The sequence below is a fragment of the Momordica charantia genome (genome assembly GCF_013281855.1).
Source record: "Momordica charantia cultivar OHB3-1 chromosome 11 unlocalized genomic scaffold, Mcharantia_2.0 BLBB01000011.1, whole genome shotgun sequence".
NCBI classification, from domain to species: Eukaryota; Viridiplantae; Streptophyta; class Magnoliopsida; order Cucurbitales; family Cucurbitaceae; genus Momordica; species Momordica charantia.
Genome location: NW_028275159.1, coordinates 21,575,993 through 21,587,414, shown reverse-complemented (window position 1 = coordinate 21,587,414; position 11,422 = coordinate 21,575,993). Strand labels below are relative to the sequence as shown.

At 33.5% G+C, this 11,422-nt stretch overlaps 1 protein-coding gene across 1 annotated transcript; it reads left to right on the top strand.

The window, feature by feature from the left end:
- The first annotated feature begins 4,165 nt into the window (after nt 1–4,165).
- Nucleotides 4,166–11,243, top strand: EMB2820 (Cytidine/deoxycytidylate deaminase family protein). Its single transcript, XM_022286151.2, has 11 exons — nt 4,166–4,415; nt 4,846–5,152; nt 5,385–5,470; nt 5,559–5,610; nt 5,927–6,000; nt 6,856–6,977; nt 8,092–8,174; nt 8,411–8,510; nt 9,096–9,554; nt 10,412–10,527; nt 10,861–11,243. The coding sequence occupies exons 3-11, from the start codon at nt 5,410–5,412 to the stop codon at nt 11,021–11,023; spliced, it is 1,230 nt and encodes a 409-aa protein (XP_022141843.1). The 5' UTR covers nt 4,166–4,415; nt 4,846–5,152; nt 5,385–5,409; the 3' UTR covers nt 11,024–11,243.
- Nucleotides 11,244–11,422: the final 179 nt, after the last annotated feature.

The window sequence follows — 11,422 nt, the reverse complement described above, 5'->3', positions numbered from 1 at the left end:
TTTCCTAAATTATACAAAAGACTCTTCACTAGAGTAAGTTTTAATTATGTTTTTTTTTTCCTTTAAAGTTTGATTTCAACCATTAAATTTTAAAATTGTTTTAAAATAATTATTCAGTTAAAACGAGCGTAGATGAATGATAATTGACATATATCTTCAACCAAAAAGATTGTGAGATCTCGCACCACTAAAAACTAATAATATGATGAGGTGACCGAGTTTTCAATTACAACACTAAACTTTTTAGTAAGTTTTCATTATAATTCTAATATTTAGTTTGTTCTTTTAATTTTGAAACTTATCAAAATAATTCTTTTGTTAGCTTCTTTATTAAAATATATAAAACTTATGTATCGAAAAGTTGTGAAAAAATTAAAAGACTAGTTTTCATTCGAAAATGGCAACATTTGAATGGAAGAAAATTAGCGTTAATATATGAATGGAAAGATGAGGAGACAAACAAAGAAATGAAAGATAATGGAATTTAAGAAACACGGTCGCTCCTTTACATTCTTTTTTACCTTTGACGATAGAAACTACCTCCTTCATTAGTCAATCCCTTTTTTCTCTTTGTTATCTTCACTTCCACGAACTCATGCTTTCTATGAATTCTTATCATTCTATAATTTTTATTCCATGAATATATTTTTCTCGCAAAACTTTATGTGTTCATCTCACTTTGCTTCAACTTTACAAATGTGTAGCTTTTACTTTTATTAATCTATGACTTTTTTTTGCATGACTTCCTTCTCTAAACAATGCAATTTTGACTAAAAATATGACCTAATCTCTGCCCATTTTCTAATTGAAGTCATTTCGAATGTGACTAAGACTCGTTTGGCTACCATTTGCACCAACATGTAAGCTCTATTTCTACAACTCATTGTCAATCTTATTTTTGTCTCTGTTTTAATAGAAAAGTTAACGAAATGGTTTTTGAAATAATTTTAAGGGTTGGAAGTTGGGAAATTTGAGGGAATAGACATTCCGTAGAGCCTTTTAAGTTTTCTAATTGCCCTTTCAAAACACAAGTTTTCTAAGCATTTGATGATGTGAAATTATGTATTTACCCTTTTTCCACTTTTCTCTCTCTTATCTCCTTTTCCCCCTCTATTTCTCTCTCTCTTTACTGTATTTTTTTTCTTCTATCATTTTTCATTAACTCATTCTTTCTCTCTTCCGCTGTGGGTTTTTTTCCCTCATCCTCTCTAAAATTTTCTTGGGTTTCTCGTTCCCTTCTTCTTTACTCTAAAAAAACCCTAAATCTCTCGACCTTCTCTCTTTTTTTCTTTTCTTTTTAACGAGCAGCCTCCATGATTCCGGACGGGTGCATCAAAATCGACGAGGGAGGTCGTTTGCCGAAGAAGAAAGCTCAAGGAAGAAGAAAGTTCAGCCTAACCTTTGGGGATGTGGATGAGGAAGGAGATAAAAGAGAAAGAGAGAAAGTTGAGCGAGAGAGAGAGAAAAGTGAGGGAGTGAGAGAAAGTTGAGCGAGAGAGAGCGAGAAAAATGAGGGAGTGAGAGAAAATTGAGATAAAACGTTATCTAAATTGGAATCTCAATCTCCAATAATTTGGTATTCAAATTTAAAATTTAATCTAAATTTGTTTCCTTAAATTTCTTCTCAATCTTTTCTTAGAAAATTTAATTATTAAACGTAATTTTAAGATGTGATCTTAGTTTTGATTTTAAGTTTGCTTTGAGTTTTATTAATTTAGGAGATTAAAGGAGAGATTTTAAGGAGGAAGAAAAAAATATTAAACAAATTTGATTTAAATTTCAAATTTGAATATGAATACACTAAAATGAGATTGAGATTCTATTTTCTTTAATTCTAATTTTCAAATTTTTAATTAAAAAATCTTTAATCTCTTAAATTATTTGATAATAATTTTGAATTTGAATTTTACCCAACATTTTATTTATTTACATTTAATTTTGTTTATGATTTCATTTAAATTAACCAAATTTTATTAATAATTATTTAGATTAATAATTAATTCAATAATTTGTGAAATTTATTCCATAATTATTCGTTCTATAAATAGATTTTTAAGTAATTAAATTAAATTAGAAATTCAATTCTCTTTCTTCCCTCTCTCCCGTTCTTCTCTCTCTCCCTCATCTCTCGCTCTCCCTCGTTCTCGTTCTTCCCTCTCTCCCTCATCTCTCGCTCTCTCCCGTTCTTTCCTCTCCCCCTCCAGGCGTTTTCCGGTGATATTCTTCTTCGACGGTGGGTCTCACGTTTGTGCCAGCAACATCTCCTCCCTCGTCATCGTCTTTTATGAGATTTGCTAAATATTTTGAAAAATCTAAACTTCCCTTAAATCAAGAAAGTGGGAGGGAACAAGAAAGTGGCAGATTGTGTATAACTCTAGAAAAATAAGGGAGATGATGGAGAGAAAAAATGAGAAAGAAAGATAGGGAGAGAAGAAGTTGAAGAATGAGAAAGAGAAATAATAATGAAAGAGAAAAAATGGGAAAGAAAGATAGGGAGAGAAGAAGTTGAAGAACGAGAAAGAGAAATAATAATGATAGGGAGAGAAAATTGAAAAATGAGATAGAGAAATAGTGAAAGAAGGGTAAATATGTAATTTCATATTATTAAATGACTAGAAAACTTTTGTTTTCAGAAGGGCGCTTAAAAAACAAAAAAGGTCCTACAGAACGCCTATTGAGTCAAATTTCCCAAACCCAAATGTCATTTGATAAAGTATGTGATGTCAGCAGTGACTAAAAAACTTATGTTTTGAAGAGGGTGATTAGAAAACTGTAGAACGCTTATTTTGTCAATTTTCCCTATTTTCTTCACCCCATCATAACACAGTTTTAATTTATTTTTAACCAAAAAAAACTAACATAATGGTTGTTTTGAAATAATTTTAAAAGTAGAGGGTAAAAAACACTTTTGGTTTTAAAAAACACTTTTGGTTTTAAAAAACTAACCGTTCATGTTCCAAACCTTTAGAAAATGGTTTTAAAAAAGTCATTGGAGTTAAACTATAATGAAATGCTAACGTGTGAGAGTTTGAGAGATGAAGTGACATTTGTTTATGTAATAATTTTAAATGATGTGACGTTTGAGTTTGTTCATAAAAAAAATTGAGAAGATATTTCGTTGTATTTAAATTTCTATCAAGATGGTGACATTTCTATGTATCGATGAGTGACATAAATGCGAGAAGTAAATCAATATTTCTATAATATTACAAAAAAAAATCGTAAAAATATGAAAAATATTAGTCGTAATATTAATATTAGTTACTTTAAACTTATTTAAGTGTAAAATATTTAATTATTAATTATTAATTTTCATTTTTATAATCTTTCGAAAACATACCATTACTCCAACATTCCCATGGAAATCAAATGACCATCGAAGAGCAAGGGTGAGGCAGGACGCCGATTCCGACTCAAATCAACGGTCGGAAGGCGGATGAAACAGGCCAAACACGGCGGAATCGAGATTGAAGATGAAAATGAAAATGAAATTGAGGAGGCAAAGTTGAAAGAACGGAAATTTCACTTCGTTTGGAATTGGTGTTTCTTCAGCGAGGAGATCTTGGGCATCCACGAGAGAATAAGAATCCCTCTTCCACTCCACTACGAGCTTCAAACAAGATTCCATTTGCTGCTACTTCTACTCGTAAGTCTCTCTCTCATTCTCTGCTGTGTGATAGGAGGCATAATCTCCCAATCAGGCAGATGGGTTTTCTATTTAACAGTGTGTGTAGTTTTCGAATTGTTCGCCTGCTGTTACTTTGGGGTTTTAGGGAAATTGGTTGGATTCTCGGCGATGGACCAGAATTTTTCATGCTGGGTGGGTTCTACTTTTAAACCCTTCAGATTGGGCTGGAATTTCTTGTTGAAACAAGACTGGGAGAGTGGTTTCCATCCAACTGGTTGCTCGATTCCGCCGTTTTAAAAGGTTGGACTGTTAGTTTTTGAAGAAATCTAACCCTTATGAACCAAAAATGTGTTCTATTCTAAGATTGTTTTGAACGATGGAGGATAATTCAAACCTATTTCAAAGTTATAAATTTTGTATAATTTAACTATTTTTTTTTCAAAGAATTAAATGGACTGTGTTGAACCGACGGATTCGGCTCGGTTGAACCAAAATGGGGGAATTTCCCGTTGGCTGACCCTAACGAGAAGCCTGACCGATTCTCCCAGCAAAAATCTCTCTTTTTCTCCCATTTTTCTCCCAGCAAAAATCTCTCTTTTTCGGCCGCCAAATTCTCCTTGTGTCTCCCTTTTCCCGCTCTCTCCATCCATCAACCGCCACCGCCTCACTCTCACTCCAAACAAATTTCTCTCCTTTCCCTCTCAGGTTCCCGCAACTTCATTCCGCACCCAGAATCCGTCTGCAGATGAAGGCCAGAGCCGTGAGGACCTTTATCGAATTGCACAAGGTACTTTTGTTATAAACAATTCTTCATTTATGTTCATGGGTTCTAGTTGTTGCAGCATTTGAGCCTTGTTTGATTTGTTATCCAAAGAGTTTTCTGTTTTATAGAACAATAATGCAGTGGAACATGTTTTCTTAAAAAGGTTGTTTTTGTTCCAGTTTTTCTACTGTTAAGGTATTACAAAAGATTAAATTTACTCATAAACTATCAGCTTAAGTTTTTTTGCTGATCGGTAATTTAACATGGTACCAAAGCATCCAATTCAGTAATGTCATTTTCACTCTATTTAATATTTATTGGTACTTGTTGGATGCAAATTTTCAAGCCCACGAGTGAAGGAAAAATGTTAACTGTTGAGGTATATGTATAAGATTAAATTTAGCAAAGTCCATCAGCTTTAACATCTTCTGTGTGTGTTTTTATTTTATTTTAGAGCAAATGAACTTTTCCTCGAGGAGTGAGGGAGAGCTTCTAAGTGTACCCACCTTCTTTGGACATAGTGAGCAAGAAGAACCAAGCTCTGTATAGCCGCTGATCCCAAAGAGAATCAACATCTTGGAGTATATTGCTTGCTTCAACTTGTCCCGTCTTCTGAGGGTTCGAGATGCGGTTCTTTTGATTTTTTATCAGTTCTCCTTTATTTCTTTCACTTGCAGCCAAATGAGCTTGAGCTCAACGAGTACCCCTTCTGAGGGTTGTCTAATGCTTTAAATATACAGAAATCCCACCAGAACAGTTAGGTGAGATTCAAACTAGTTTATCAGCTCTTTTTAGTGCCTTTTTGGTTTGAGATTAGAAGTTTTGAAGCTATGAAGTATGAAGAAATGCAGACAGCTCGTTCGGTGTTTCGATCCTTTTTTTCTCTATTTACATGTCTGATCTTATAATATTTTATCAATTTCGTCTTCCTTACCTTTTTTAATTTTTAGTATTTCAGTCGTTAAGAATACTAGCTCATTTGTTCTCATCTAGGAATCTGGATTAACAAGCATACGCTATGTGCCAAATCATCTACATCCCGGATAAGCTGCCAATTCCACCTGGCCAACAACCCACTGGTGATCTAAATTTTTATTATGAAATCCTCTTGTTTCCTCTGAAAAATCCTTATACTGTCTCAGCAGTTGTCTTTCTTTGTAATTGTAGTTAATGTCTTTGCTGCTGTGGTCGAGCCCAAATTAATTAACAATCTTGTAAGGTTAGCTGTTACCATACTTATCCGGTTTCCTGATTTAATCTTTTCTACCTGAGGTTTTTTAATTGTTCTTCAATGAAATAAGATGAAGCGTTCTCAATGATGACAAATTTGAACTGGACTCATTATTTTTGCTTGAAATGCAAGTTTTGCAGTAGGGTTAACTGGGTTTATTTTAAGTTTTATTTTCTTAAAATATTTCTTTAAGGAAAGGTGTAAAATGGAAAATATGTTCCATTACATGAAATTTATGGAGAAAGCTATGTATAATTTTATAGTTGACACCTTATTTCTGAAAGACCTAAAATTGTCTTGGTAGGCGTTTAAATCAGATAGCGCCATTGGAAAACCTCCGCCATGTGAAGAGAGTTCAGAAGAAGCACCTTGAAGATGGTATGCATCTAGATTTATTGCAAAAAAATTTTGTACCCTATCTCACTGAATAATTGCGATGAAGTTATCTTTGTCAGTGTTGTGTTAAAATTTTTAGAAAATGTATTTGATCGATTTCTGTTCTCTTAATCTAGCGATAAATCAGAGACTGAAATTTCAGCTTTAAAGTGTATATGAGATAAAAAATGGTAACACAGAGAACCTAGAGAGCCAAGAAATGAGATGTTATAGCATACATTCATGCCCTAACAAGTATCAGTGAAACTAAATCTGTTTCTCACTCTCTCTTTTTCTTTTAAATAGTTGTCACAATAACTTTTTCTTTTCAATATTTTGTTTGTTTGTATAGTTACTGAGTTTCTATTAGCTTGCCACCAATTATTTTATTGTTATTGCAAGTTTGCAATGGCCACTTGCTTGGCTACTTGTATATTTATTAGCTATAGCTACAAGGTTCATGTTTAATTTATATGATTATATCAACTTTTTTTTCTTGAAGATTGAATTGAACCTTCCTTTTCACTAAACCTGGTCAAACCTAGACTCTGTTTAGGATTGCTTTTAAAAATTCTAAATGCTTTTAATAATTTCAACGAACTTAAGTATTTGATGCCTTTTTCTTATGTCTTTTTATCATCTTCTGAGGTTAGAGTATGGATGCCTTCTCTATTTCTCTCTTCTGTAATAATTTTCTTTTATGGTTTTTTTCCCTACCTTTATTTTCAAGTTTTAGTTTCATCACGCAATCATTTCTACATGGGTTTAAAGCTGACTTTATTATGTATTCTAATAAGGTTAGAGGAATAGGTCTTAGTCTCTGCCTCGAAACAGTTGTTGATCATTAGGTTTTTACAGGAAAGACTCAAATAGCATTGATCCTATGTCTTGCACGTGAAAACAACTGCAATTTGGATGACATGCCTTCAGATGTACAAGAGCTTGTGACTTCATACCAGTTGAGTGCCTTTATCACGAAGGTGCATTCTCCTATTGATTGAAATGTTCATTAATTAAATTCTATTTCATAATAATTAAAGTACATCAATCACACGAATTCAGAACATCCAAAAACTAGCATTCAGTGTCTTGATTTATAAATATTTCTTTGTGCGCCTATAACTCCTCTCAAGCTCTTGTGAAAGTTGAAGTGCCTGCTTGATTCAGTACCTTTTATGGTTTGTTGGTGGTTTGATCATTAGTTCAAATGAGCTTTGAAAGAAAATGCCAATCTTTTCTTTTTACCTTAGGATTCATCTTGTGTAAAATTGTGGAGAACTTTGATATTTTCTATTGTATTGCCCTTACACTTCTATATGGGCAAATAATTTCTTTTCTTAGGTTTTGCCTAGATTTGCCCATGTTCTAGAAATGGTTTTAATGGAGATGGGGTTGACTAGATGAGGTTCGAATGGTTAAGCAAGTGTTAGTCTCAGACTCGACTCTATAATTGGTCACGAAACTTCATAGGTTTGAAATGTGGGGAGCAATTAACTTGAGCAGATGTAAGGCTTCAGTACTTGTAATTTTTTATGATAATACAAATATCATTGACGGTGTGTTTTGGTGGTTTGCAATTGATATTTTGTACATTCCTTAATATGACTATAGGAAGCCATTACTTCACCTAAACACGCCAGGGATTAGATTGCTCATACTTTAAAAAATAGGCATTTAATTAATTGAAAGTATTAAATTCACCACCAATTCAAGTTTAGGGTTTAATTTGATTCATTTGAAAGTTTGATGACAAAATTGACTTGTTGAGCAAAGAATATGGGTAAAAAATGACTTTTTCCAGTATCATCATCATCATTTTAAACTTAAATTATTTTTAGTTTGCGTGATTTTGATTCATTGTTTTTATGTATGCGTGAGAATTGTTCAATGCTTCAGGATAAGATTTGGAATGAAATGGTGGTGGTGTCCACAGGATAAGATTTATTCTTGTATGTTATCCAGTTGACTGCTATTTGTTCTATTTGGTATTGAATTCATTCTTGAGGACTTTCCATCTTTTGGAATCTCCTATTTATTTGTCTTGATATTATCAGTAAACAGAGGTATATTTTACCTTTAGATTGTGTGATCCAGGTTTGTAAGGAAGCAGCATCAACAAAAGAAGAATGGGAAGAGCAGTGCAAGCTTTGGCCAACATCATATCATCCACCCACATAGTAAACTCTCTGATATTATTTCCATTTTTTTCAATTAAATGTTAGGTAGTTTTAATGCAGTTTCAACAATTCTGCTATATCGTTACTGTGGTTGATCTAGTCATTCTGACAACTTGTTGGTTTAGAATCTCTTTCTTCTAGAAAAGATATATAATTTTCTTTTATGTACCTTACAGGTAAGTTTCAATTCTTCCAGCTGGAACTTACTTTCTCTATTATCTCTTTCTCAATGTCAGCAACATCGATGGTATCACCGGATTTAACGAAGAGGAGACACAATCAGTTTTTGGCTTGATGCGACTAGCAATAGAATTAGCACAGTCATCTCATAAAACGGTTGGTTAATGTACTTTGGTTTTCCCTCTACTATAGCCAATCCTAGTTCAATCTGGATTTATCCTGTATTGGTTATTAAAATTAGCTTTGATTTTCTAGTTTAGCTTCTCTAATTTTGTTATCAACTACAAATTTTGATCTCTTTTGATTTCCCAGGTTCCTTCAGATGCTTTAGTTTAGCTATGGCCTCTAGAATTTAGAGGCAACATTTTGCATGAAAATTGTGATGTCATGTTTCCACTCTTTTCAACATTTAGACTAGCCTAGTACTGTAACTTTGCTTTACCCTGAGAGTATAAGGTAAGTTAGTGAATTTAGTGTTCTGGAATTCTGGAACTTCTGCTTTTAGTTTGTTTGACCTGCTTTAGATCATCTGTTGAGCGAAAATAGAGCAGTTGTTTCCTTTACCTAGTCTAATTTATCATCTGGAAGACTCTATATTTAAAGAAAAAAGTAGTCATCTCTCTTAAATATATGTAGGTTTAAAGTAAGGGATACCTATGCTATATGGCCGATGAATTCTTGGTGTTGTCTGTCTTTCTGGGAAGGTAATTATTGTTTATATTTTCTATTCAAATTCTGCAGGTGGTAAATGCTGCGGTAATAATAGATCCTTCAGATAAGCAAGTAATTGCAACTGCTTGTGATCATCATATTTTCTCGGAGAATGCCATGAGCAATGCCAGCGGGGAAACAGGCTTCAAAAAGCGGTTAGAATCTATTGGTTCTCATGCTGATTCCAATGGAGCCACTATCCATGAAACTTTGCCCTCGAGTGCCTCTCTGAAAGTACTGAAACAATCATGTTCTAACGTTTCGTGTTTGTATCCATGGCGATGGGTTGAGCAACAGTTGCAACATTCATCAAATTCTTGTTCTTGGCACCCTCTAAGGCATGCAGCTATTGCAGCTATTGAATCTTCTGCAGCCCGGGATAGGCGCCTATTCCCGACTTCTGGAACCGTTGGTGACAAATCTATTGAAATGGAGCCTATGGGGCCTCCTACCAACCTAGCGAAAAGACAGAAGACTGATCTTGATAATGTAAGCTATTCATATTAGTAATTGAAAACTTTTTTGAATTAATCATAAAGAATAAATTAGGATCTAACATTCTTACATGAGACAAAAATGAGAGAACATAGGAGTCAGTACCACGAGAAGTCAGAAGGAAAGAAGAGAAAACTAAGCATTTGGCTTGTTAAGCTCCAGTTTTTAGCAGCCTACCCTTTTTCAGGCAATGCAGCATATATAATTGAGTCTTTATCATTAATTTTTTAGTATATTATTGAATAGAAACTTGCCATAAGCACATCTTTAATTGATTTACTTGACAACTAGATATACTTGCATAAACAAGTCTTTGAAGTTGCATGAAGCTAGGTTAGGTGTACTGGGTTTCCAAATAGATTTAGGGTCTTGTTAAATAACTAATGAAATATTAATGGTAAGGGCTAAAATAGCTTTGTAAGTGAAGTTTGGGGATAAAATAGAATATTTGAAAAGAAAGGTTAAAGGCAAAACCATTAAAAGTTTCAGGACTTTGTTTCTGAAAGTTATTGGATCGAAAAGTGATCAAAATCTGTTTGGGAGGCAAGCAAATGGGTGAGGGAGGGGCGAGATAGATTCATGGCGTATGTTTCGAATTCAACTTGATTTGAACTTCATATATCATTCAGTGTTTAATAATGTTAGAAATGCAATATTGTCAATCTTATCTTGCTGATATTTGGGCTCGCATTCAATCATGAAGTATCTCGAGTATCTCATATAACGTATGAAAGTAACAATTGGTTTTCGATATCATATCAATTTTTGGTTTCAAGTTTCAAATCAAAATGTGTTTCTGTTTGATAAATTCAAGTATATATAAGTGAAGATTATGATGTTGTGGTGTACAGGCCAAAAGTGAGGAGGAGAAACGAGGTACTGATATTGAGGGCATAGATTCAAAATCAGGCAGACCTTACTTGTGCACTGGTTATGACATTTATCTTGTGTGGGAGCCATGTATTATGTAAGTTCTCAAAATGCCTACTTTCCCCTTCCCCCCACCATTGTCTTTGATCCTTGTTTAGTTATTTATTTTAACATCATCTTCCTCACATTTAGCTTCTATGTTTTTTTTATATGCTTAGATTTAATTCAAGGTTGTACATTCTTGGAGGCTAAATTATTATACAAAATGTTCATATGCAGTTGGTTTTATTTGCTTATAATATTTTAGCCAACTCATGGTGGTTTAGAAGAAATTTTTTCTACTGCAAAATCTTAATTGAAATGATTTTATCATAAGCTTCCATGTTGCTTCTCTTGTTCTAATGATCTTGCCTGGCTTTCTTCGTTAAAGGTGTGCCATGGCGCTCATTCACCAGCGAGTTAGGCGCGTGTTTTTTGCATTCCCGAATCCTAGTGATGGGGCATTGGGCAGTGTTCGCAGATTACAAGGTCAAAAGAGCTTGAACCATCACTATGCTGTTTTTAGAGTTTTGTTACCTGAAGATGCACTTTGATTGCTCAATCTTGTTCATTCAACGAGGGATGTTAATTTTTCCCGTGAAATTTCTCAAATTTAATCATAGATGGAATTGGAAAGATGAATATTTCAAACTTGTTTGTATTTTTAATGTTAGTCTAATCTATTTATTTTTCATGCTGTTGTTTAAGACTTGGCCATGATGGTCAATTTCACAGTTCAAATTGATTTGACACTGTATTGTTTTGTTTGTTAAATTCCTTGCTGTCTGTGCAAGTGAGTTGGGTTGGGGAAGTCAAATGCCATATCTGTAGTAGAGATTTTTTTCCTTAAATTATAAAAATTGAATGTTGATTGGGAAAAATTAAAGAATATAAATGGTTTTGCAAAATAGCAGTTTGACAGAAGTCATCTATATATCTTGCATACGTAGCGT

Bases quoted from the DNA above. Each gene is read 5' to 3' on its own strand.
- EMB2820 (XM_022286151.2), top strand. From the start codon at position 5,410: ATGTGCCAAATCATCTACATCCCGGATAAGCTGCCAATTCCACCTGGC. The intron at 5,471-5,558 runs GTGATCTAAATT...TTGTAATTGTAG, and splicing joins ACCTGGCCAACAACCCACTG to TTAATGTCTTTGCTGCTGTG. The intron at 6,978-8,091 runs GTGCATTCTCCT...TGTGTGATCCAG, and splicing joins TGAGTGCCTTTATCACGAAG to GTTTGTAAGGAAGCAGCATC.